The sequence below is a fragment of the Macrotis lagotis genome, chromosome X (assembly GCF_037893015.1).
Source record: "Macrotis lagotis isolate mMagLag1 chromosome X, bilby.v1.9.chrom.fasta, whole genome shotgun sequence".
Taxonomy (NCBI): domain Eukaryota; kingdom Metazoa; phylum Chordata; class Mammalia; order Peramelemorphia; family Peramelidae; genus Macrotis; species Macrotis lagotis.
The window spans coordinates 699,317,728-699,345,692 of NC_133666.1; the positions used below are offsets into that span (position 1 = coordinate 699,317,728).

Below are 27,965 nucleotides of genomic sequence, written 5' to 3' on the forward strand. Positions count from 1 at the left end.
TGGCTGTGAAGAGGAGGGGATAGCCACCCTGGTGGTGGGAATGGGGTGAAGTTTAAGCACTGGGGGGAGGAGTGTGTGTGGAAGGGAGGAAATTTGGAATTTTGGGGAAGTTTCGAGCAAAAGAAGGAATCTTTACAGTGGAGAGGTATTCCATGTGATGGTGGGCAGGGCTTATGGAGGAAAGCTAGTTAAGGTTCTTTAATCCTGACTGCATGATATTGGAGGCAACTTCCTTGGATCTTTGAGGAGCTGCACAGCTTGTTGCTTCTGGAATTAGGAAGAGCCTTCCAGAGTGAGCTGTCTGGAAGCAGAATATCTTTGATATATGTTCTACCTTCCATGGAGCTCACATCTCTACACCCTTTTGGTCCTGAGATCACTGCCTTCTAGAAGCCATCTTTGTGCATGCAGAGAGAGGGAGAAAAATATGGAACTCAAAATATTACCAACAATAACTGCTGAAAGCTTTCTTTCCATATGAAAGTAATGGAAAAATAAATTTTAAACATAAGTAAAAAATAATGTAAATTTGACAATTTTGTATTTAATCTATTCCATTATAGACAACATGATATGCTTGGTCATCTAACTAGTATGAAAAACAAACTGTATGGACCCAATTATAAAATGTGTTTCATACAAATAAAGTGAGATATAATCAATTGGGAAAATATCACATGCTCATGGATCTTATATAATAAAAATAAGATTTCCTAAATTGAATAACAGATTCAGTTTCATACCAATGAAAACACCCAAAAATTATTTTATAGAGCTAGAAAAAAAGACAATTCATCTGGAGGAATAAAAAGTATCAAGAATATCAGGTTATGAAAGGTGGTCTAACTGTAACCAGATCCAAAGCTTTGGTATAAAGCAGTAACCCCCAAAACTATTTGGTCCTGGTTAAGAAATAGCATAGTGGATGATTGAAATATATTTCATACAAAACAAATAGTAAATATAGTAATCTACTCTAAAAACACAAAGACTAGCTTTGGGGATAAGAATTCACTACTAAGACTGGAAAATAGTATGGAAAAATGTAGGTGTAGACCAACAGTGCACGGCCTATACCAAGATAAAAGTTGAAATTGGTACTGAATTTGGACAAGAAGGAGAGCAATCACAAATGAGAACAGGAAATAGTTTATCAGTCAGATCTGTGGAGGGCCAAGAATTTATGACCAAAAAGAATATTATGAAATGCAAAATGAATGATTTTGAGTACATTAGAAACATTTTGTACAAATTAATCATATATTAGAAGGAATGCAGAAAGGTAGGAAACAATTTCACTCGTGTTTCTGATGAAGGCTTCATTTTTCAAATAGAGAATGGAATCAAATTTATAAGAAGTCATTTTCCAGTTAAAAACTGGTCAGGATATATGGAAACAGTTCTCAGATGAAGAAATTAAAGGTATTCATATATATGATCTAAATGATGATTGATTTGGGAAATGCAAATCAAAGCAACTCTGAAGTACCAACTCATACTTATCACAATGACATCTTAATGACAGAAATGGAAAATGATTAATATTTGAGAGGATACAGTAAAACTGGGACACGTACTCTGATGGTGGAGTTGTGAATTGTTCCAACCTTTCTGGAGAGCAACTTGGAACTATGTCCAAGAGCCTATAAAACTGTTCATACCCTTTGGTCCAGCAATATCACTGTTTGGGCAATGTCCTAAAAGGATCATAGTAATTTCCTATTATTCCTCCTTAGAGTTCTCATTTTTATTTTACTTCTGATTTTGTTTTTAGTAGCTATTAATGAATTGAATTCTAGTCCTGAAGAATGGGGAATGATGTCCCAAGCCTCAGGTCCTTCTTCCTGCTCTGTTCCCAAGATCTATCTCAGGATCCAAGCCTGGACTTTCCTCTCCACTCCTAAGTCAAGGCTAGGACACACAGAATGATTGTGCTGGAAATGATTGTACTCCCTATGGTCCTTGTGGTGGCTGTAAACTACAACTATCTTCTCTGCCTGGAACTGGTTCCAGAGATTCTATTTTCAAGGTGCTCCCAGGCAACAGGGTACCTGCCCCTCTGCTCCTTCCTTCAATATGCTACTAGTTCTTTCTCCCCCACCTTATCCTACCCTAATATCATTGGTCCTATATTACACCACTCTGTCTGCATCTTAAAGAGATAAAATAGAAAAACCTCTATTTCTACAAATATTTATAGCATCTCTTTTTGTTGGGGCAAAGAATTGGAAATTGAGCAGAAGTTTATCATTCTGGGTATTACTGAATTAGTTGTGCTATATGGTTGTAATGGCATACTCTTATGCTATAAGAAATGACCAGGATGATTTCAGAAAAACCTCAAAAGACTTCCATGAATTGATGCAGCATGAAGTGAGCAGAAATAAAAGTACATTTTACACAATAACAAGCAATAATGAACAAGGATCTGTTACGAAGTATTTAACTGTCCGCAATACAGTGACACCAGATTTCCAAACTCCAAAGGACTCATGAGGTAAAATGTTACTTATCTCCAGAGAAAGAACAAATGGAGTCTGAATGAAGATAGAAGCATAATTATATTTGCTTTACTTGTTTTTTTTTCTTTTTTGGCCTTTCATTTTTTGCAATATGACTAATAAAGAAATGTGTTTTGCTTGATTGCACATTTGTAACCTACTGCAAAATTGATTACCATCTTTGGGATTGGAAGGGGAGGGGAAGAATGGAGGGAGAGATACTGGACCTAAACATTTTAAAAAATGAATGTTAAAAGATGATTTTACATTCATTTGGGGAAGATGATATATTTAAAAATGAAAGCTTTTCTCTCATTGTCATTGTGAAAGTATGAGTTCAGTTCATAATTTATCAGTAGGGTGGGATATACATTTAGGAAGAACTCTACTGAGAGCTTAAAAAGATTGATATGCTTATTTTACTGGTAATCAATAAACATTTATTAAGCATCTGCTATGCATCATACTCTGTGCTAAATGCTGGAGATGCAATCAACAACCATCCAGTTACTAAGAGCATGCTATGTGCCAGGCAATGTTGACCCCAGGAGAAAAATGAAATAGTCCCTGATTTCAAGGAGCCTACCTTCAATTGGCCAAGTTCCTAGATCTAGAATTGTACATGAATTTGGAGATCATGTAATCCAATCTTGTAATGGTATGGATGAGAAACTGAGTCCCAGAGGTTAAATTATTTGCCCACAATTCTGATTTTGAGTTTCACATTGTGCCATGAAGACCTGGCTAGTTCCACATGGAGAATCCAATCAGCTTCACAGTCTGATCTTATAAGGAGGCATTGTCCTTCACAATCTGTCCACAAAAACTTTAAATCCTACCAACGTGCCAGCCACTGATCTCTAAGTGGTACAGATACAAAGAATAGCAGGAACACTCCCTGCCCTCAAGAAACTTACTTTCTCAAAAGGAAGACAACATCTATAGATCAGAGGACACAAGAAGACTCTTGGGCATAGAGACAGTTGTTCTAGAAAGGATGGTAGTAGCAGTCGGGAGACCAGGAAAGACCTTCACAAGATGCTTTTCCCCCAAATATTTTCATTCTAAAAAGTGCAATTGCCTTAATGTATTGAAAACATCCTTGCAAAGTGTCCTTGACTCTTGCTAGGATTTGGAGCAAATCCATCACTCCCACCATCATCTTAAATTTCTTCTGGACATTTTGGTGTCTTTCAAGGTTTAATCTACTCATATATGGTTAGTTGGTCAGGAATTGCTCTTGCTCCAGGATCTGGCTCCATTTGCTTTCTTCAATTATAGTTTCTGTTTCCTTTTTTCAACTGGTTATTTTTACTGATAGAAGAATTGATTTCTTTTTTTCATTTGGCCAATTTTAGTTTTAAAGTTATTGCTTCTTTTTTTTTTCAAGGCATTGGGGTTAAGTGGCTTGCCCAAGACCACACAGCTAGGTAATTATTAGGTGTCTGAGGCCACATTTGAACCCAGGTACTCCTGACTCCAGGGCAAGTGCTCTATCTACTTCACCACCTAGCTGCCTCCAGTTATTTCTTTATTTAGTAAATATTTCATATTTCTCCTGTGTGATTCTCATCTTTTTTCTTCTTCCTTTCTTCTTTGGTTTTTAAAATATTTTTTGAGCTCTTTTAGGTATTCTTTTTGAATTTCAGAAAAATTCAAAAATCCCTTTGAGGTTTCACCTGTAAGCATTTTGTCACTGCTTTCCTCTTCTGAAATGTTTTTTTGAGGTTTCATATCCTAGCTGTTTGTTCTTGCTTTAGGGTAGCCCAGTTGAATCCCAGCTGTTGTACCAGGATTCTCCGGTGCGACTCTGGCTTCCCAGATACGTCTGGTGCCCTCATTGCTCTCCTGCTCTACAGTGGATTTTCTGTGCTGGGATGGGTAAGAACCTCCTGTTGATTTCCCAAGTTTTCCTGACTAGTCTAGGTTATAGTCCCCTTTTACTCACATGAGATAGAACTTTACTGAAGTTCCCCCATATCTTGAGTTGAAAATTTGCTTCTCATTGGCTTTGTTTTTGGTGGGCGAGGATTTCATTGTTCTAAGGTCAGTTTAGAGCATTTAAAGTTGCTTCCAGAAAAGCTCTGGGGGTGGCTAGGTGGTACAGTGGATAAAGCACTGGTCCTGGAGTCAGGAGTACCTGGGTTCAAATCTGGACTCAGACACTTAATCATTACCTAGCTGTGTGGCCTTGGGCAAGCCACTTAACTCCATTTGCCTTGCAAAAAAATCTAAAAAAAAAAAAAGTGAATCAGAAAAGCTCTGGGAGTTTCCTCAGCTCATCACTGCCATCATGGCTTCACCCCCAAGAAAGAAAAACATCCAGCCCCATTTGCAAGAACATATAGCATCAGCCACTGAAGACATAATTCTTTTTTTGTCATTTTGTAATTTTTTTATTAAAGATTTATTTATTTTGAGTGTTATAATTTTTCCCCCAATCTTACTTCCCTCCCCCCCACGCCCCCATGGAAAGGGATTTGCAGTCTTTACATTGTTTCCATGTTGTACATTGATTCAAATCGAGTGTGATGAGAGAAATCATATCCTTAAGGAAGAAACAAAAAGTAACAAAGATAGCAAGATCAGACAATAAGATATCAGTTTTTTCCCCCTAAATTAAAGGTAACAGTCCTTGGACTTTGTTCAAACTCCATGGTTCTTTCTCTGGATATAGATGGTATTCTCCATTGCAAACAGCCCAAAATTGTGAAGACAGAATTCTTAAGATAAATGTTGGGGAGGCAGCTAGGTAGTGCAAAGGATAGAGCACTGACCTAGCAGTCAAGAGGACCTGAGTTTAAATATGACTTCAGACACTTAAATGATTACCTAGCTGTGTGACCTTAGGCAAGTCACTTAACCCTATTGCCTTTCCAAAAAAAAAAGATAAATGTTGGGTCTCACAAGACCATAGAATTAATGCTTATCAAAACAAGCTGTAATTTCTGTGGAAAGCCATTAATTCACATGAATCCTCTCCTAAGATGTCTAGTTCCCAATGGTAACTACTTACCTTGAGGATCTGATGGCATGGAGAGATATCTACTAATTTGTTTAAGGGGAATATATTTTTTTAATTCATTTTGAATTTTACAATTTTTTCCCTTCCCTCCCCACACCCCACACAGAAGGCAGTCTGTTAGCCTTTACATTGGTTCATGGTATACATTGATCTTTAATCATCTTTCATAACTTTAATGCACTCTTCTCTCCAAGTTCATTCAGGTTGTTTCCATTTCTTCATTACCCTTATTTCGGAAACTTCCTAAGCTTCCCATTCAATGTAGTTAAGTTCTCAGAATCACAAAATATTAAAGCTGGAAGAAAACTTTGAACAAGGAACAATGGAATCAAAAATCACCCTTAAAACAACATAGAATATTAGAAGGAACTTTAGCTGCATGGTGTGGTTGACAGAGCACTGAACTTGGAGTCAGGCCCACTGAGATTCAAATCTTCAGGTTTTTTTGTTTAATATTTATTTATTCTCATTTTGTACAAATAATGTTTTTATACATTAATAAAATATTCTTGTTTAAGAGTAAACAAAATACCTCCCACCAAAAATATAGACTAGCTTGAATGATAAAGAAGAGAGAAAAAAAAATTAAAATTGAAATAAAAAAATAATAGTAATAATTGTAGGTATGGCTAGGTGGCACAGTGGACGTAGCACCAGCCCTGGAGCCAGGAGCAGCCAAACCATTATCCAGCCCTGTATACCCAACACGCACCCAGCTGTGTGACATGCAAGCCACCCCAACCCCACTGCCCTGCAAAAACCAAAAAAAAAAAAAAAGACCTAAAATAAAATAAAATAGTAATAATAGTAGGGGTGGCTGGGGGGCTGACAGAGCCCTGGCCCTTGAGCCTGGAGCACCCAGGTCCAAATCTGGCCTCAGACACCTAACAATCACCCTGCTATGTGGCCCCAGGCAGGCCACCCAGCCCCATTTGCCCTGCACCCCCCCAAAAAAAATAATAATAATAATAAATATGCTTGAGTCTGTGTTCCAACACCACCTACTCTGTCGCGGATGGATCACCTTCTTTATGATAAGTCCATCACAAAAGTTACTTCCATATTTTTCCACTGTTGCCATTGCTGCTCGCAACTCCCTCCTTTCTTATTTCTCCACTACCATGTACTATATTTTCTCTCTCCTTTCACTCTGACTCTGCTGTAGGGTAGCTGAGTGGTGCAGCAGACAGATCCCTGGCCCTGAGGCCAAGAGGCCCTGAGCCCCCCTACCACCCCTTAGGCCCAGCATCCACCTGGCTCTATGGTCCCGGACAGGCCATCCAATCCCAGCCCCTTGCAAGAAGTAAAAAAAGAAAATGCATTACATCTTATCACTCTTCCCCCATGGTCCATCCTCTCCTCCTTCATTCATATCCCCACCCCTTACCCCTGTCCCCCCCCTTCTTACTCCAGATGCCTATATCCCATTGAGTATATATGCTGTTTCCTCTCCTAGCCCCCTCTGATGAGAGTGAAGATTCCCTCATTCCCCCTTGCCTTCCCCGCTTCCATATCATTGCAATAGCTCATTGTAATTAAGAAAAATCTTATTATATGAAACATCTTGGCCTATTCCCCCTCTCCTTTTTCTTTCTCCCATTACATTTCCCTTTTTTTATTGACTCCATTTTTTAACACCATATTTTATCTTCAAATTCAGTTTTCTCCTGTGCTTCATCTGTAAAAGCTCCTTCTACCTGCTCTATTAACTAAGAAGGTTCACATGAGTATTATCAGTGTCATTTTTCTATGCTGGAATATATCCAGCTCATCATCATTAAGTCCCTCATATTTTCCCCTTCTCCTCCAATCTCTATGCTTCAACTGAGTCCTGTATTTGAAGATCAAACCTTCTGTTCAGCTCTGGCCATTCCAACAGGAACATTTGAAATTCCCCTGCTTCATTGAAAGTCCATCTTTTTCCCTGAAAGAGGACATTCAGTTTTGCTGGGTAGTTGATTCTTGGTTGCATTTTAAGCTCTTTTGCCTTCCGGTATATTATATTCCAAGCCTTACTAGCTTTTAATGTAGTTGCTGCTAAGTCCTGTGAGATCCTGACTGCAGCTCCATGATATTTGAACTGTGTCCTTCTGGCTGCTTGTAATATCTTCTCTTTGACTTGGGAGTTCTGGAATTTGGCTATAATATTCCTAGGGGTTGGCTTTTTGGGATATCTTTCTTGGGGGGGAATTTTCTATTTTGCCCTCTGCTTCTAGGATATCAGGGCAATTTTCCTGTAGTAATTCTTTGAAAATGATGTCAAGGCTCTTTTCCTGATCATGACTTTCAGGTATTCCAATAATTTTTAAATTATCATTCCTAAATCTGTTTTCTGTATCAGTTTTTTCAATGAGATGTTTCACATTTTCTTCTAATTTTTCATTCTTTTGGTTTTGAAGTATTGAGTCCTGATTTCTCATAAATTCATCAATCTCCCTCAGTGCTATTCTTTGTCTGAAGGATTTGTTTTCCTCAGAGAGCTTTCTTATCTCTTTTTCCATCTGGCCAATTCTGATTTTTAAAACATTCTTCTCCTCAATAACTTTTTGAGCTGTTTTATCCATTTGACCTAAGCTGGTTTTTAGCATGCTATTTTCCTCAGCATTCTTTTGGCTCTCCTTGACTAAGCTGCTGACCTCATTTTCATGTTTTTCCTGCATCTCTCTCATTTCTTTTCCCGGTTTTTCTTCTATCTCCCTCATTTGATTTTTTTTTTGCAAAGCAATGGGGTTAAGTGGCTTGCCCAAGGCCACACAGCTACGTAATTATTAAGTGTCTGAGGCCGGATTTGAACTTAGGTACTCCTGACTCCAGGGCCAGTGCTCTATCCACTGTGCCACCTAGCCTCCCACCTCATTTGATTTTCAAAAGTCTTTTTTGAGCTCTATCATAGCCTGAGCCTAATTTCTGTTTTTCTTGGAGTCTTTAGATGCAGGAGCTTGTGCTTCCTCATCTTCAGACTGAGTATTTTGATCCTTCTTGGGCTTATATGCAAACTATTTCTCAATGGTGTTTTTTCTCTGCTTGCTCATTTTCCCAGCATTATCCTATTTTGGGGGTGCTTCCTGAGCTTTTGGGACACTCCCACAAGGGTCTCAGTGTGTGAGGCTCTGTCCTCCCTCCTGGTCTGTGAATGACTATATGTGCCCCACTCTGCTATGGGGCTGAGGTGGGGGGGGCCTGCTGTTCTATGGGGGGCCTAGACTGTGATCAAGATCTGAATGTGGTCAGAGCCCTAGAGTCCTGTTCCAGGGGCAGAGGACAGAGCTCTGCAGTCTCTCTTCACTCCCCTCCCTAGGTTCAATGGGCTCATGCCCTGGGGGCTTCTGCTTATGGGCTTTGCCTGCTTCTGTTTCCTGGATCTGGACTGCCTTGGCTCCCTGTGTGTCCTGAGGGCTGGGCTTCATGTGCTCAATCTGGCAGAGGTTCCCCCCCTTCTCCCAATTTTTGCCTGGTGCTCCCCGGGGCGTAGGTCAGGAAACTCCCCTGCTGCTTTGAGCCAAGGCTCCCAACGCCCAGGGGCTGCCTCCGGGAGGCTGAAGTTCTTTTGTTCTGGCGGGCCACCCCTCTGGCAGACCGCCCCTCCAACCCTGTGGAGCAGAGCCTTTCTGCTCTTTTCCAGGTTACCTTGAGTATGAGAACTGCCTCACTGGGTCCCTCTGTGGGTTCTGTCTCTTGGAAATTTAGTTAGAGTCCTTAGCTTATGAGTTTTATGAGAGAGAGCCTAAGAGAGGATCCTCTCTTGTCACCATCTTGGCTCCGCCTTCAAGGGGAATATATTTCACTGAGTTGGAATTTCATCCTGAGATTCCAATTTGCATCCCCTTGGTTAATAGCAGATTCTACTTAGGAATGATGAAGAAGAGAAAGGTGGTCCATTAGTCTACAGCACACATGAGCCTAGGTCTTGGAAGACAGCATAAACCCTAGATATAGAAATGAATCATAAAGTAAACAGTAAACATGAATCAAGGACTACTTAGTAACAAAGGAATTCAGTTCTTGGAAATTGCCAGAGAAACACATTTAAATGCAAATAATCATATGCTTACACTCAAAGACACAGATTGGGCCTCAGTATTTTCTTTAGGATTCAGGAATTCTGTCTGCGGACAGATATAACCAAAAAAAAAGGTAGGCATATGAGGATTTGGAGTCAGGGAGGGGGAGAAACAGAGAGAGATACTGAAAGGGAATTATACAAAGTGAGGAATAAAAAGAAACATTAAAAAGTGGCTGCCCTAACTTGTTGCCCAAAAGAGAAAGAAAGAAAAAGAGAGAGTGAGAGACAAGGAAAGTAACAGAAAGTATAAATTACCTGCATAAATTCAGGTAAAACTTTCACACACCTGCTTCTAGCACCTCTCCTGGTTTATTTTGTCTCCATTTCTTCTTATATGATTAAAAAAATAAATATTTCTTTTTTGGAACACTATATCTTAGTCTACTTATCTCTGTAAATTGCACAGTCTTAATTATGTATACCCTGCTTCCAGATATAAGTCCACAGACATTTGCTTCTCCCTAGGACATCTTATTCAGAATGGTCGAAACAATAGTCACTCTGAACTGACTCAGTCATATGCCACTGGTGTTTTTCTCCTCTGGACCAGAATCCTGTACCATAGTGCACCTCTGACCAGGAACTGAGAAGCTAGGCTGGGCCCAGGGGACTGGCACCTAAGGCCAGTTCTCAAATTGCTGTGGACTGTCACAAGTCCACAGCTAGCCACACCAAAAGACTGGGCAATGACTTCTATTGGCAGGATTTTCCTCCCACCATTACTAATACCACAATCTCTAAATCAGAGATAGGACTCTCCCTAGATAGGATATACAGACTCATGTAGGATATAATCATGCCTCCTAACAATCTCGACCTCCTTTTCTCTAAATGGAGTAAGTCTTCACCCTGCCTCTCCTCCTTTCCAAAAGGAGGGGGGCATAATTAGGGTTATCACACTTACAAAATCAAGGGGAAGTAACAGGTATCAAAAGGGGGAGATTCCCTGGCTACATAATGTATACATAGGTGAGAGATGGTAGAGAGATGAATTAATCCAATGTCTCTCCTTCCCTCTTCTCTTCTCCCCTGGAGACATCTGATGTCCTTTATCTTCTGAATCTACTCCAAAAATTCCTCTCCAGCTCAGGAGACTTGTTGAGATCTCTTCTGGGGAAGAAAATGCTTAACATTTTACTCAAGAACATGTGTTTTCATCACAAGACAATAAGATTCTGGAGCTTATTACAATTTACATTTTTCCATATTTTATTGTCATATTGACTCACTTCAACACAATAAATGTCCGTAACTGTTTCACAAGATGAATAAACTCACTGAAAATTAACTTAAGGATGTAACTTATACATTTAACAATCATCTTAGTACAAAGAGTACCCAGCATTTGGTTTAAAAATAAAAAAATCTTAAACTTTTGCTCTCATTACAATAATGACTCGAAACATCCTTAACCAAAATGAATTTTTTTTCTTCTTCCAAAAAATAGTCCCAAATACATCATAGATTTTCCTTTTCCTGATGTACTTATCTGACACACCTTCCTTCCTTCCCTTAATCTAGACTTTGAAATTGTATTTATTCTTTTTTTTTTGGCAAGGCAATGGGGTTAAGTGACTTGCCCAAGGCCACACAGTTTGGTAATTATTAAGTGTCTGAGGCTGGATTTGAACTCAGGTCCTCCTGACTCTAGGGCTGGTGCTCTATCCATTGTACCACCTAGCTGCCCCCAAAACTGTATTTTCTAAAAATTTCCTATTCTGCTTTCCTAAATATCCCTTCTAAGATAAAAATTAAGGAATCTTAATCCCTATCTCATCAAGTAGCTGACAGCAAGTGTCAGAGTTACAAACCTAACCTATCTGGCTATTAAATCTAATTGACCTAAAACTTCTTTATCTGGTTTGCTTAAAGTGGCTTACTAGAAAGAGCCAGCACATCCAAGGAAAATTCCTTTATAGATATAATTTTTGAATGTCAGTGTCAGGCAGAGGTCATGTGTAATGTCTCAGCCTATTCTTGGACTGTAAGGGATGGCCTGGAGTACCAGGGGATACCAGGTGAAAGACCCTGACTTAGTACTCATGGTTAAAGGCAAAGGGAGACTCTCTGAATACAACTTCTGACTTGCTACTTGAAGTTTACTTTCCTTGAGTGGTCTCATCTGCTGCCAAGATCCCCCTCGTCCAGGGAAACAATGTTGTGATCTATCTCAAGAGTTTTTTTTCCTCTGCTGTCCGTGCTGCTTATTGGTCAGGCATGTTTTCCTTGGCTGCACTGATTATTGCCAGCTGGAATCAGACTTCTTATGGTTGGGAGCTGAACTTCTGCCCATACCTCTCCTTTAATACTAATTGTACTCATACAATTATATAACTTTGTGGTGGGAACCATTTTACAGAGCTCAAGACCTTGGGGTCAAGAACTTTCTTTTCTGATATTACAAGCAGCCAGAAGGACACAGTTCAAATATCATGGAGCTGCAGGCAGGATCACACAGGACTTAGCAGCTACATTGGAAGCTTGTAGGGCTTGGAATACAATATACCGGAAGGCAAAAGAGCTTAGAATGCCACCAAGAATCAACTACCCAGCAAGGCTGAATGTCCTCTTCCAGGGAAAAAGATGGACTTTCAATGAACCAGGGGAATTTCAAATGTTCCTGTTGGAATGGCCAGAGCTGAACAGAAGGTCTGATCTTCAGATACAGGACTCAGGTGAAACATAGAGAGTGGAGGAGAGGGGGGAAATATGAGGGACTTAATGAGGATGAACTGCATGTATTCCTGCATAGAAAAAGGACACTGATAATACTCATATGAACCTTCTCAGTTAATAGAGCAGGTAGAAGGAGATTTTATAGATGAAGCACAGGAGAAAGCTGAATTTGAAGATAAAATATGGTATAAAAATGGAGTCAATAGAAAAAAAGGAAAATGTAATGGGAGAAAGAAAAAGGAGGGGGGGAATAGTCCAAGATATTTCACATAATAAGATTTTTCTTTATTACAATGAGCTATTGCAATGATATGGAAGGGGGGAGGCAAGGGGGAATGAGGTTCCCCCAGGGGTGGGGCTCCAGTCCTGGGGGGGCTGCAGTGGAGCAGGGCGGGGCGGGGGGCGGCGCCCTCAGAGAGCAACCCCCTGGTGGGCGGGGCCAAGGCGGAGTTTGTTTAAACTCGGGGAGTAGGTGGAGAAGGCCGTGCACGTGGCGGGGGCGGGGCTCGGGGCCCAGAGGCATTCTGGGTCCTGTAGTCCTGGGTGGGATTGGAGGCTCCGGGGCCTCCCCCGGCCGGTGCTTCCGGGACCGGGCCGCCTCCTGGAGGGCCTGACCGGAAGCCGGAAGTCCGCGCCGAGGCCCCGCCCCCTCCCTGCCTCCGGTGCTCGCGGCTCCCAGGTATGTCGGAGCCGGGGCCCCCCGCCTCCTCCTGTCCCAGACTTCCGGCCCCCCCCCCCCGCCGGCCGCCCTTGCGGCGGGGTCTCCCCTGCCCCGGTGTCGGGGGCCGCCAGCTCCTCCCCCTCACATGCACCCGCTCGATGCGCCCCCGGCCGGGCCCCCCCGCCCCCCACGCGTGGCCCCGCGGCCCGGGTGCCGGCTCCTTCCCGAGCCCCCGGAGGGCATCGCAGACCGAAGCCGCGCCGCGGGCCTCCGCGCCCCCCGGGACCCCGCGCCCCCCGCCCCCCGGGACCCCGCGCCCCCCGGGACCCCGCGCCCTCCCTGCCCGCTCGCACAGGCCCGCGGCCTGGCCCCAGCAGGTGCTGGGAGAACCTAATAAACACGCCCCGTCGGTTTCGTTGTGAAGCCCCGCGAGCAGCGAGCCTGGCCCTGACCATGGCGCAGAGACCCGGGAGGGCCGCGAAGGGGCTCCAGACCTCCTCCTGATTATCCCGAAGGCGCAGTTTAAACTTTGCCGGCCTAGATGTGACCTCTACCAGTAGAAGCTTCGCTGGTTCCATTTCTGAGCCCGCAGAGTACCGGACGTGCAGGGCCCCGAGGTGGGGAAAGAGCAGCACTAAGGTGGAGGAACTTAACTTCATGGTGTCACCTTCCTTCCTTTGCCGCCCCCACAGGGACCCCGGACTCCGAGGGAATGGCCCCCGAGACCCTCAGCCCCCCGCCTCAGGTGAGTGCAGCCTGCCCCAGACTAGACCCACAGGAGACACCCAGTCCATTTCTATAGAGGGGATGGTCCGAGAAGCTTGGCAATGCCTTCCTTACCAAAAATAATCATGAACGTGAACACGGGATTCAATGCCCTCTTCTTCTGTGGTTTGAACTGATTCATGGAGTCCGTGGGGTCTTGAGCACTGAGTCCCCACTCCCCAAATTGGGGCCCTCCCTGTTAGTTTTTTAATTCTCCCTTATTACAACTAATTTTCAAGGCTCACTTCATGAACAAATCTGTATTTCCTAGAGAATTGTATCTTTGCTTTCTTAATGCCTGCCTAACATAATGGGCCTCTCTCTCACACACACACACACACACACACACACACACACAGTCTCACACACAATCACTTTCTCTGTCTCTCACACACACACACACTCTGTCTCTCTGTCTCACACACACACTCTGTATCTCTCTCACACACACACATTCACTCTCACTCTCTCATGGACACAGACATTCACATTCATGCTCACACTCACTCTCTCAAATTCTCATCTCCCTCTGTTTCTTTGGCAAATTGTTTTTCTATCAATTGAAGATCTAGCAGAATCCTTCAAAGCCAGAGTCTGGAAGCAGAATCAGCTCTTGTCCTTTCTGATCATAGCCTCAGAGTAGAAATTGTGGCTCAAGGTGCTGCTTGTGTCCTTGTGTCTCATCTTATACAAGCCTTCTCCTTTCTCTTTTTTAAAAAAATTATATTTCATTTTTTCCCAATTACATGTTGAAACAGTTTTTAATCATTTATTTTAAGCTTTGAGTTCTCTAGTCTTTCTGTCCCTCCCTCCTCTTTACCCTGTCTTCAGTTGATAAGCAATCTGATATAGATTATATATGTGCAATCATTTAAAAATTTCCATATCAGTCATTTTGTACATATATCTTCCTTGTCATTTCTTATAACACAATAATATTCCATCATAATCCTATGCCATAAATTTTTTTGATGTTACCCAATTTCTGGGTCTTCTCATTTCCCAATTCTTAGCCACCACAGAAAGAGCTTCAATAGATAACTTATTCTCTCAAAGTCATTCTTAAAACACTATTGGTTTTAACTGTATCCAGTGTTCTCTTGATTAAGTTAGGCCTCATCACTTCAGTTGTATTCCATCACATTTCATATACTTCAACTTCTTCAACCATTCCTCACTTGATGGGAGTCCTTGAAATGTCTAGGGTCTTTGCCACCAGAAATAGAGCTTCTATAAAATTTTAGCCAATAGAAGTGGTTTTCTTTATCTTTAACCATCTTTGATGGATAGGTGGTACAGTGAGTACAGCCCCATCTTGGATTCAATAGGATGGGAGTCCAGCATCAGAAAATTGAGTTTCCAGCTGTGTGATCTTGGGCAAGTCATATAATATTGATTGCCTGGCATCCTAGGCCATCTCCAGTCGTCCCGATTCATATGTGGCCTCTGAACCCAGATGGATCTGGGGGAGAAAGTGAGGCTAGGGACATAGCCTCTCTTAAATTGGATTCACATGCTTGGCATGGCATGACATCCCTAATGGCATGGACTTCTTTGAGAATGAACAATTGCACTATTGAAGCATGTATAAATAAGGTGGATATAATGAGAATGAAGGACAAACATCATCATCAATTCTCCCTGGAAATAAAACAGATGGTGGGATTTTTGCTTCAGTGGGAAAGGTAGATTGAAAACTTTTGGCCATAATTCCAGATTATTATCTAAAATGGTTGGACCATTTTACAACTCCACTGACAATGAATTAATGTCCCAACTTTTCTACATCCTCTCCGGCATTTGTCACTTTTCCATTCTATTCTTTTAGCCAATCTGAGAGGTGTAAAATATCTCAAGTTTCTTTTAATTTGCATTTCTGTAATTGATAATAATTTAAAACATTTTGATTGATGTTTGCTTATCCTTCCTACTTGAAGAAGACCCTGATATCAGAAAGATGAGGCCATGATAAGCAACAAGAATTGGAAAGAAGGGGGAGAAAGGGCTGTGTTAAGTCACCAGCTTCACTTTCTCCTCCAGAGCCATCTGGGTCCAGTAGTCAGATATGAAAAAGGTTGACTGGAGATGGTCCTAGATTTGAGGCAATCGAGGTTAAGTGAATTGTTCAAAGTCACACAGCTAGTAAGTGTCAAGCGACTGAGGTCATATTCCAACTCCTGTCCTCTTGACTCTGTGGCCAGTGCTCTATCCACTGTGCCATCTTGTTGCCCCCCCTTGCCAGTCTCCTAACTATATTCCATTCTAAATGTCCCCCACCCACCATATCCCTTTGTTTACTCACCTCTTTTGAAGTTCAGAAAATTCCTAAAGATTCTTGATATATATCTTGCTCTTCATACCAGATGAGAATAAGAAATCCTGTGTTAGCTCTCCATCCCCACCTGCTTTTTCTGTATTAAATTCTTCCTTTCATGATCTATTTCTGTTTTGTTTTGTTTTTTAGGTTCTTGCAAGGCAAATGGGGTTAAGTGGCTTGCCCAAGGCCACAGAGCTAAGTAATTATTAAGTGTCTGAGGTTGGATTTGAACTCAGGTACTCCTGACTCCAGGGCTGGTGATCTATCCAATGCACCACCTAGCCACCTCTGATATTTCTTCTGGATCTTTTTTATCAAATTTTTCACTGAGTTCTTGTCTTTTTGTCACAAATACTTAAATGCCTTTCAATTCATCAAATGTGCAATGTTCTAAGACCTTTGATGTATCACTATAGAAGCTGCTAAGTTTTGCCCTCATTATTCTTTAACATTGTTTCAGTTTTTTTCTTTGGTGTTTTAAATATTTTCTTTTTCACCTGGGAATTTTGAAACTTGACTCTGACAATCCTGTAAATTTGTTTCCTAGGATCTTTTTCAGGTGGTATCAGTCTATTCTTTATATTTCCTCTTTATTTTCTCATTCTAGAACTTTAGGGGAATTTCCCTTAATTGTTTCTTATAATAATGTATCCAGAGTCTTTTTTTAATAATAACTTTTAGGTCAATCAAACAATTCCTGAACAGTCTCTATTTGATCTGTTCTCCAAGTCATTTACTTTTCTAATGAGATGTTTGAGGTTCTCTCCTATTTTTTCCTATGGTTTTTATATCTTAGTGTTGTATAATGTCATTTAAACTCTCTTATCCAACTCAAATTTTTATAAAGTCATTTACTTCTTTTAATTTTTCTATCTTTTTTTCTGATAATTTGACTATTTTATAAGTTTTTATTTTATTTTTTCAAATTTTCCCTTGATTCTTATTTGACATTTGAATTCCTTTTTATTTTCTTCATAAAATTGTTTTCTTGTAATTGATTAACTTTTTTCATAATTTTCTTATTAATTTCATTTTTCAAATTGTTTATAATTTTCCTCAATCTAACTGATATAATTTTTGAAATCCTTTTTTTTCTTCCAAGATTTCTTTTGGAGCACTGACCCATTTGACTTTAGTCTCTAGGGAATCAGTGGCCTTTTGTACCTCATTATCTTCTGAATACGACCCTAAGTCTTTTTTACACCAATGTATCAAGAAATAGCCAGGATCTTTATTCTTTGCTTATGTAGTTTTCATCTTTAATTTCTCTTATTTTTAGCAGCTTAATATAATTATCAAGTTTTTATCTTGAACTGTGGGTAATATTGCCCTAGTCTTCAAGTGCTTCTTACTATTGTTTTCTAAATTCTATTAGGGGACTCAGCTTCAGAGGCTCCTCTCCTCTTCTCCTTTGCCCCAGCCATACTGTCCCCAAATCTTCTTACTCCTTGTGGAACTGCTCCTCCTTACCCATAGCCATAGTCAGGGTTACATCCAGTCAGCACTATTAGCCATGCCTTCCAGACACAGCCCAGAATCCTTCAGTCATCCTCTATACTCATCATCTTCTTTGCTTTAGTGAAAGATTTGTGAGGCAAAACTTGCTGTGATGAAACTTCTTAAAGCCTTCACTGCTTCCCTCGAGGTCTTCTGTTTGATGAGTCAGTGAGGTGTCTATACTTCAGTCAGGTCAAACCTCATCTCCTGTCATCTTCTTTGAGTTCTCTCAAGTAGTCCTCCTAGGACAATGCTTTGCCCCTCCATTTTTGCTGCTTTATGTTCATTTCAGGGTGATTTTTTTGTCATTTTATAGAGAAAATTTGGAGAATCTGGAAATTTCTCATTTACATCAGTGCCCCCCCCCCCCCCCCCCAATACATCTCCCTTCTTTCTCCTCTACAGATTCACTTACCCATTCACTGGGAGAACACAAACTTTCCTCCCTAATGCCCCAGGGAGACATCTTTCATTGTAAGGCTCTTCTCGGTTTTATTTCAACTGATCACATAAAATACTTATGTCAAAATTCTATCAGTCTCTTAATGACTGTGAGTTCTAGAGCTGACTCTGAGCCTCATATAGGGTATCACCTCTGGGCAAATCCCTTTCTCCTGATATTGGGCTGAGCTATTTAAATCTGAGGAGTCTTTCAACTCTGTGTCTGATGACTTTTAATGGTCTAGGAGGTGGTGACTTTCAAGGATGTGGTTGTGGACTTCACCCAAGAGGAGTGGAGCCTCTTGGACCATCCTCAGAAGCTGTTGTACAAGGAGGTCATGCTGGAGAATGCCCAGAACCTGATCTCCGTGGGTAAGAACACTTCCTTGGTGACACTGAGTCTGAAACATGTGAATATCCTCATTCCCTACTGTGGAGGGTTTGGGAGCATTGATCAAATTTGAGAGAGAAGAGAGCAGAATGCTCAGAGACTGAGTCCTCAGGAGGAAGGTTTTCCTGGAAAATAATCTTGAATTGTGACATAGGAACCTGAGGGTCTCCTTTGTTGCTCTTGAAACTGCCTCTTCCCAATTCTAGGTAGTTTCAGGTCAAAGATAAATCATTGTGGTAGCATCTCTGATGTGAAACCAACTTCAGAGGTTATTCAACTTGACCTCTATCAGGACATGAGTTCTGCCTGCCAAACCTTTTCAGGAAGCTCTTTGTTGAAACCCTTCCTCCCCTTCCTCATTGGGATTAGTCTAATATTTGGAATATTCTTCCTTTCCAAAAACTTCAGTTTGTAGCTTCAGGACCCTAGTTGTCCCTAGTTTAGCTAATTTGTCCTTAATCTTCCTTCATATTGCCCTCAAATTCCAGCACAGATGATGAGAAAGGAAGGGAAGAGAATAAGCATATTTTTTTTTTGTTCGGTTTTTGCAAGGCAATGGGGTTAAGTGGCTTGCCCAAGGCCACACAGCTAGGTGATTATGAAGTGTCTGAGGCCAGATTTGAACTCAGGTACTCCTGACTCCAGGACCGGTGCTCTATCCACTGCACCACCTAGCCTCCCCCAGTAAGCATATTTTTTCACCTATAATTTTCCAGGGTCTATGCCAAGTGCTTTCTTTACCATACCATGTCACTTCATCCTCCTAAGTTAGGGTCATATTATTATCCCCAATTGATAACTAAGGAAACAGGCATGTGGAATTTATGTGGCTCACAGCTAGTAACTGCCTGAGGCTACAGTTAGCCTCTGGCATTCCTCACTCTTTACCCAGGGCTCTCTTCACTGCACTATAGATGCCTCTTACTTCTAGAAAATCCTTCTTTGAAGAAGTTGCACCAAAACTACATTTTCTGATTCCATTGAGGTTCCATGATGTTCTCTCAGCTCTCCTCAGAACTCAAGAACTAAATATTCTGAAACTGTTTTTCAAGAGACCTGGGAGCCACCCTATGTTACTTTCTTGCCTGCTCATGGCATTGCCAGGAATAGCAGACTGTCTAAGAAATAGCATTGGAGCAAGTCAGGTTTCTTGAGTTTGCAGTAGGAAAATCTCATCTGAAGAGGCAAAGACTCTCCAGCAGAAGAGTAGTCAACAGGGCAGAACCTGCTTCCTTCAGGTCCCTATTTCTGGGGTTTGAGGCTGATCTTGCTCAGTAATCCTCTTTCCCCAGTTATAGAATTAGGTGTTTCTACTAGAATGAATTTGGGATTTGGGGAGCATGGAAAAGAGTTTGGTCATATTTTCATAACTATGATTCCTTTTTTAGGTTGAATACAGACCCCTATGTGTGAACATAAGGAAGTGATTATCAAAATGTAGGCACTCTACATTTATACCCCATTCCAAAAATAAAACTAAATTCAAAGTTTCTTTCCAGTTCTTTCCTGGCTAATTTTCCTTTGCAGGCTTTCCACTTAACAATCAAGATATGATCTCTTATTTTGACCAAAAGGAATTTCCATGGATAATGGAGAGACAAGGCCTAATTATCTACTGTCCAGGTGAGTGAGGTGAAAGCAGGTAGAGGGGAGCTCTGATCCAGAAAGCTTCTGTATGTTATCATGAACCAAGTGTCACAATTGGGTTATGATGGCCTGCCTTGGAATTCTTTTTCAGATATTTCTTAGCAGTACCTTCCTGAATCAGTCATTGAACCACTGAATCTCAGTTTCCCCCATAAAAAATCGAGAGTTGGACTACTTGGCCTTTCAGCTCCTACTAGGTATCAATCTAGGATCCTAAAATATGTCATTGTTTGGAATTTGTGGGTAGGGAATTCTTTTTTTTTTGTTTTTGTTTTTGAAAGGCAATAGGATTAAGTGACTTGCCTAAGGTCACACAGCTAGTTAATTAAGTATCTGAGACTGAATTTGAACTCAGGTCCAACTGACTCCACTGTATCACCTAGCTGCCCTGGGAATTCTTTTGACAGTGCAAAATGTGATTGGATTGTCCCCTATGAGATCTTTCCTAGTCCTTTTTCAAGTCAACCCATCTTAAGTGTCAACTGTGATCCAGACCTTACGCAAAGCACCAAGCACATAAATAGATCCAGGGGACTTTCCTTGCTCACATGGAATTCATAGTCTGTTGAGGGTAGTATAAGTTGAACAAGCCTGTAAAAACTCATTGTGGACATGATAAATTGGAGATAATCAAGTGAAAATAAATCATTTTGTTTTTGTTTTTTTTGTAGGGCAGTGGGGTTAAATGACTTGACCAATGTCAGAAACCTAGTGAGGATCAAGTGTTTGAGGCTGGATTTGAACTCAGGTCCTCCTGCCTGCACCATTTAGGTATCCCTATACCATAAATTTAAGTAGAATTAGTAAAGGCTTATTGTGGAAGGTGGTCTATAGGCTGGGCATCAGGGAAACCAGGAAGAGCATTCTGTGTAACAGTAATGGCCAGGGAAACTCACAGGAGTCCAGAAGTGAAATGTTTTGTTCCCAGTACTGAAAGGAGACTTGTATCCTTGAATTGTACTATATCTAGGGCAAAATAGGGTGCAAGAAGACTAGAAGAATAGAAAAGTTGGTGATGATAATAATGCTAGATAGGATTTTATATTTGATCCTTTTGTTGGGAGCCACTGTTGAATTGATGGTGACATGATTTGGAAAGAGAGATTTGGAATGAATGTGAGAACTGGGTGGAGGAGTGATTTGACTAGGGGAAGTTGGACCAACCATCAAGATCTTATAATATCTCAGCTGAGAAGTTGAATAGGGTCTGAAGTAAAGAAAGTGTTGACAAAGAAATATATATGTGAAAGAAAGCAGAAAGGCAGAATCAATCAGGCTTTGTAAATGTGGCTCAGGAGTCAGGATGTATAAGAACTGATGATTGGTGCATAGCATTCCATTTCTGAATCTGAACTACTGAATAATAGCATAAAGAATAAAATATGGGAGGGTTGAGGGCAAATAATGGTAGGAGTAACATGAGGAGAGAGTAATGTCACTCTAATCTAGAAAAGGGAGAGACTGACAGTGTCAAAACCTGCAGAGAAGTCAAGAAGTATCAAGATTACGGAATGGTCAGGGAATTTCAGCAGTTTTGAGAGTATTGGTAATTTTTTGGGAGATATGCTTCAGTCAAACATTGAAATTGGAGCTAGGTGCAGGGAGTTTCTTTTTTCTTTATTTTATTTGACTGTTACAATTACTGAAATTGAATATACAGAACAAATGAAGAAAGATTCTATTTACACACAGAAAGCACTGATATATACAAATACACATTCAGTCATTTTACATAGATGTAGGGAAGTAGAGTTTTGGAATGAGATTATGTGCACAAGTAAAGGGATTTTCTTTAGCAAACAGAAGGATAATTACCTTTTCATCCCATATGGAGGACAAAAAAGAGAAGCAGCTATGTCTTTTATGTGAGATGAGAAAGATAAGGTAACCCTTGATAAATGTCTGGTTGTTTTAGTGGTGAAGTAGGTGTAGAAAGGAGCCTTATTTGAAGAGTTAGGGAGGAATGAAAAGATTTGACAGTGCTTCTGTGACATCTTCTTCCTTAGACACTGTGCTAAACCATGACACTACAAAGGAAGACAAAAGACAGTCTGCTGTCACTGAGATCAGAATTCATTTTACAAGGAAGAGATGATACCCCGAAAAGAGAATGTTTGTGAATAAGAATTCATTTAGTATAAGGGGGAAATAAGGAAAGAAAAAGAATGGGGATAATAATGGCTTAAAATGAGAGCAGAACTGGGGAGGAAAGTGCCAAAATTAAGCAAAAATAATGGCTAGTATTTTTACAGCACCTACTGTATAAATATTGTATCATTTTATACTCATAAGAATCCTAGGATTAGTACTATTATTATATCCATTTTATAGGCAGAACAACTGAAGCAACAGAATTCCTTTCTTAGGGTCAGACTTTCTTAGGGTCAGAGGACAAGCAAGTTTCTGACTTCATGTTGGAAATCAGATCTTCATGATCCAATTTCCTGCATTCTATCCACAACACCATCAATTGTATTCAGATTTTTAAAACAAATATCTTGAAAATCTTCATATGTATGAGGTAAAAATGGAATGGAAAATTGAACAAGTTCCCATTTAGGGATGGTTTTAAAACTCAGACTAGTTAAAATGACTTAATTACTTTTGAAAAGATTTATTTTTCAATTGACTCATGACAAATAGTAAAATTAGAATGTTCATATGCAAAACAGCAGTTCTATAAACTGCACTATCAATTTTTATTTTTAAAGAGAATATTAAGGTATTCACACATATGAGGGAGGAATGAATGTAGAATTGGACATGGTACCTCAGAGAATGTAAATCCATCTTTTTAAATTGTCAAACCACTCAAATTGAATTGCTAATTAGTATTAACATGTTTTATTTTTTTAATAGCTCATGACAAATAGTGGACTTTACAAATGTACTTGCAGGTCAATTGTAAATATTGCTTTTTTTAAAAACTATTTATATGCAAAATAATCTTGAAAAGATAGACTTTATTTAGAATTAATTGTATTTTTTTTCTACTAATAAACTGGCTACCCTTTCCATGAAACTCTACTGAACTTATGTTGCCACCCACTTGCTTTGAAAAGATGCAAAGCCAAGTTTTCTTAATCTGGTGAGTATAGGTTTGATGAGACCTGTTTATAGGGTCAGTTAGGAATGTGAGCACTCTTCTGGTTCAGTGATAGACAACCACTGAGGGTCTTTGCATGCCTTGGGAACATTTGCACCTAAATGTCCAAGCTTCCTGGAAGTTTGAAAATTATTTGATATAGTTGAAAATGTAAAAGAAAATGCCACACTTAGTCTCAACAAGCAGGTGGATGTAATCACTGCATGACTGCAAAAAGTAGTTTCTTCCTGATCCTGATAGTTTGAATCGCTGTAGATACATAGGTTACAATTCATATGTAGACACATTTGCTATGTCATGGGATAAATATCTGGAGCCCATTTGAACAATTATTTACTCCATCTGTTCCCATCTACAAGTTTTTAACATAAATCCTTTGGACCACCGTCTCAGCCCTTCAAGGGATTTGTGAAACTCTAAATGAGCAGAACTACAAGAGGACTAATTGTGAAACCTGTTGTCAACTTCCTTACAGAAGATGATTAACTCAGATTCCTCCATGCAACACATTTTTAGAGAGAGGAAGTTCCATGCAATTTAATTTTTTTTTGTAAGGCATTAAGATTAAGTGATTTGCCTAAGGTCACACAGCTAGGTAATTATTAAGTGTCTGAGGTTGGATTTGAACTCCAGTCCTGACTCCAGGGCCAGTGCTCTATTAAATTGTATTTTTTGAAGATTTTAATGTTATGTTACAGGGCAGAGCCTTTAATTTTTTTCTTTTTTAAGAGAAGTAAGTTATCCCATAAAAGTAATGGGTCAGAACAAATCTGTCATGCCTCAGATAAATACCAAAAACAGTATTGATATACTCCATGTGACCTCAGATAATGCAAGAGAAAAAAAAAAAGAGATTACCACATTTCCCCATGTATAAGATGAACCTTAATTTGGGGACCCAAAAATTGAAAAAAATGATTTACATAAAGTTATTGAACTCAAGTTTAATTCATCATAAAATTCAAAGACCTGCTCAAAACTTTCAGGCAACTTTTGGGCAAGTCTGGTGCATGGGTGCATGCTTATTAGTCCATTCTATTTCATGAACCTGAAGCACCACTTGCGTCCTACTTTGAAATCAGTCACTTCTTTTCCATCAGCAATTCTTGCCTCCTGCTGAACCATCTTTGTGGACACAAGGATTCCAATGACCCTTTGCTCTTCCATCCATCTCTTCAATTTCAAACTCAGGCCATTTTGCTGACTTCCTCTCATGGCCTTCTTCTGCTAGAACATTTTCAGTTAGGTTTCTTCTTCCTGTATCCAGGTTCAAATTGTTTTCTCAGTTGGAGGAGGACCAGACTGATGTTCAACAGCATGATTTCCATTGCCTTTTTCAAACCAGATAACTTTTAGCTTGAATTCATCACTGTATGAAAATCTTTTCCAAGCCATTTTTGGACAGAATGTAGAAAATTGTCACCTAATGTAGTCGTAACAAATGCAAAACAATGAGCGCAAAGACAAGCATGAAAAAGTGGGAAATGCAATTTTTAAAATCTGCAAAAATGAGCACAAAAACATGCACAAAAAAGTGAGAAATGCAAGTTAAAAAAAAGCTACAACCACTATGGAAGATGCTCCCAGTTTTTAGACTCCCAAGTTTTTGAAAAAGGGTGTGTCTTATACATGGGGAAATAAAGTAAACATCACTGGGGAAATTACATTATGCATTCAGGTAGGATGGATCATGAAATAATTTGAAAAATATTTAGTATATGTTCATCAAATGCCATTGTTTCTATGAAGAAAGAATTAATGAAAGGGCAAAGGAAAAACTGACATTATTTTGAGTAATGTAACATGCTATTCACAGGGCTTGTGTTCTAGAGTCAGCTGATGGGATGTGGAGTCACATTCTGAGCTCATGGCCCCAGTTCTGAATGTCTTAGGAATGCCTATTTCATCTGTTTATTGTTAACATTCATGGTAACTGTGTGGGCAGCATATTTTCCATTAAATCATTCTTTCCATGTGAACTGTTGGCATTTAAAAATGTTTGATTCTGCCCATGAAAGATTGAAAATTCTTTTTCTTTATCTGAGGAAATAAAAAGTAAATGAATTTGGATTCTGCCGGTGGTGGGAAAGAAATGTGTGTGTGTATGTGTGTATATACATATACACATACATACATACATATATGCATATTGGCACATGTGGGTGTTTAATTTCTATGTTTTTTTTTTCTTTTAGAAAAAATGATCAGACTTGAAATGAAGAACTCTTCAGGAAAGCAGAGCTTTTCTGTGGAAGAAACTCACAAGCAAAGAGTCATAAATGACAGTTCCTGTGATTTCACATGTAGAAAATTCTGTGCTACACATGAGAGAATCCAAACCAGAGAGAAACCTTATGAATGGAATGAAAATCGTAAGGCTTTTACTTCAAGGACCAGTCTTACTAAACATCAGAGAATCCACACTGGAGACAAATATTATGAATGTAATCAGTGTGGAAAGGCTTTTATTCGTAGGGCCCATCTTACTGCCCATCAGAGAAGTCACACTGAAGAGAAGCCTTTTGAATGTAATCACTGTGGAAAAGCTTTTATTCGGAGAACACAATATACTGCACATCAGAGAATCCACACTGGAGAAAAACCTTATGAATGCCATCAATGTGGAAAGGCTTTTATTCAGAGGTTCCAACTCACAGCACATCACAGAATCCATACTGGAGAGAAACCTTATGAATGTAATCAGTGTGGAAAGGCTTTTATTCAGAGGGCCCATCTTACTACACATCAAAGAATCCATACTGGAGAGAAACCTTATGAATGTAATCATTGTGGAAAGACTTTTACGTGGAAGAGCAATCTTACTGCACATCAAAGAATCCATAATGGAGAAAAACCTTATGAATGTAATCATTGTGGAAAGGCTTTTACTAAGAGGGCTTATCTTACTGCACATCAGAGAATCCACACTGGAGAGAAACCTTATGAATGTAATCAGTGTGCAAAGGTTTTTACTAAGAGGGCTTATCTTACTGCCCATCAGAGAATCCACACTGGGGAGAAACCTTATGAATGTAATGAATGTGGAAAGGCTTTTAAGTGTAAGCTCAGTCTTACTACACATGAAAGAAGCCACACTGGAGAGAAACCTTATGAATGTCATCAATGCGGAAAGACATTTAAATGGAAGCTCAGTCTTACTACACATAAGAGAAGTCACACTGGAGAGAAACCTTATGAATGTAATCAGTGTGGAAAGGCTTTTAAAAGGAAGCTCAGTCTTACTACACATAAGAGAATCCACACTGGAGTCAAACCTTATGAATGTAATCAGTGTGGAAAGGCTTTTACTCAGAGGAACAATCTTACTGCACATCAGAGAAGTCACACTGGAGAGAAACCTTATGAATGCAATCACTGTGGAAAGGCTTTTACATGGAAGTGGAATCTTACTGCACATCAGAGAATCCACAATGGAGAAAAACCTTATGAATGTAATCGCTGTGGAAAAACTTTTACTCAGTGGGCCCATCTTACTGCACATCAGAGAATCCACACTGGAATGAAACCTTATGATTGTAATCATTGTGGAAAGACTTTTTCTGACAGGACCTATCTTATTACCCATCAGAGAATCCACACTGGAGAGAAACCTTATGAATGCAATCACTGTGGAAAGTCTTTTAGTTGGAAGATCAGTCTTACTACACATGAGAGCAGCCACACTGGTGTAAAACCTTATGAATGTAATCATTGTGGAAAGACTTTTACTCAGTGGGCCCATCTTACTGGACATCAGAGAATCCACACTGGAGAGAAACCTTATGAATGTGATCACTGTGGAAAGGCTTTTGTTCAGAGGTCTTATCTTACTGCACATCAGAGAATCCACACTGGAGAGAAACCTTATGAATGTAATCAATGTGGAAAGACTTTTACCTGGAAGCGCAGTCTTACTAAACATCAGAAAATCCATACTTTAGAGAAATATTAAGAATTTAATCAATGTGTAAAGGCTTTTATTTGGAGCTAGATTCTTGCTGTATATCAGAACAATGTTATAGATTAAAAACAAACAAAATTGCCAAATAACAGCAAATCTGTTCAATGCATTTCTGAATTACTTTAAGCAGAATCGTCACTTCCTTCAGCTGTCACTTTGACATTTTACACTGATTGCATTCAAAGTAGGATAAAGATTTTTGATCCAATAACCTTTCATTCTTATTCTTACAATTCCTTATTTTATCATACTAATGCTCAATTTTACATGTATTTTCCCTTAATGTATGGAATAACACAACTGAATTACTTAGTCCATTCTGTTCTCAATTTCTACTTATAAAGAGTATATAAAGTCCTAGGTTTCCCAAGAACTCTTTCCTTACAGCTCCTCAAAGTAGAAGGTCTATTACTTTCAAGTAGACTAGTGTTGTAGTTTTGTGAGGTGATGAAGGCACTGGAGAGGAAGAGCTCTGAGAGATAGCCACCCTGGTGGTGGGGGGCCAGGGAAAAGTTTAAGCACTAGTGAAGGGGGGGGGATTTGAAATTTGGGGGAAGTTTCAAGCAAAAGAAGGGATCATTATAGTGGAGAGGGCATTCCATGTGATGGTAGGCAGGACTTATGGAAGAAAGCTAGTTAGGGTTCTTTAATACTGACTCTGTGATATTGGAGGTAACATCCTTGTGTCTTTGAAAGGCTGCACAGCTTGTGGCTTCTGGAATTAGAAAGAGCCTTCCAGAGTGAGCTGTCTGGAAGCAGAACATCTTTGATATATGTTCTACCTTTCATGTAAGTCACATCCCTACATCTTCTTGGTTCTGAGATCATATGAACTCAAAATATTAACAATAATGGCTGTTGAAAGCTTTCTTTGCATGTAACAATATGGAAAAATAAATTTTAGACACACTAAA

The 27,965-nt window shown here is 39.9% G+C and overlaps 2 protein-coding genes and 1 pseudogene across 2 annotated transcripts in view; 2 read left to right on the plus strand and 1 right to left on the minus strand.

The window, feature by feature from the left end:
- The window catches only part of LOC141497217 (uncharacterized), a 39,840-nt gene extending 12,264 nt beyond the window's left edge, over nt 1-27,576 (plus strand). The window contains 1 exon segment of the mRNA XM_074199865.1: nt 25,442-27,576. Within this exon segment, the coding sequence (XP_074055966.1) occupies nt 25,442-27,081 (1,640 nt within the window). The 3' untranslated portion in view covers nt 27,082-27,576.
- LOC141499640 (vomeronasal type-2 receptor 26-like) overlaps nt 1-27,965 on the minus strand; it is an 841,716-nt pseudogene that overhangs the window by 111,785 nt on the left and 701,966 nt on the right.
- LOC141497209 (KRAB domain-containing protein 5-like) lies at nt 12,888-20,755 on the plus strand. The gene is made up of 5 exons (XM_074199856.1): nt 12,888-12,944; nt 13,619-13,671; nt 18,192-18,318; nt 19,865-19,960; nt 20,076-20,755. Exons 2-5 carry the CDS (start codon nt 13,639-13,641, stop codon nt 20,084-20,086), a joined length of 267 nt encoding a protein of 88 aa, XP_074055957.1. The 5' UTR covers nt 12,888-12,944; nt 13,619-13,638; the 3' UTR covers nt 20,087-20,755.

Excerpts from the sequence above, each read along its gene's own strand:
- LOC141497209 (XM_074199856.1), top strand. The coding sequence starts at position 13,639 with ATGGCCCCCGAGACCCTCAGCCCCCCGCCTCAG. Across the intron at positions 13,672-18,191 it reads CCCTCAGCCCCCCGCCTCAG|GAGGTGGTGACTTTCAAGGA; the intron begins GTGAGTGCAGCC and ends TTAATGGTCTAG. Across the intron at positions 18,319-19,864 it reads CCAGAACCTGATCTCCGTGG|GCTTTCCACTTAACAATCAA; the intron begins GTAAGAACACTT and ends TTTCCTTTGCAG.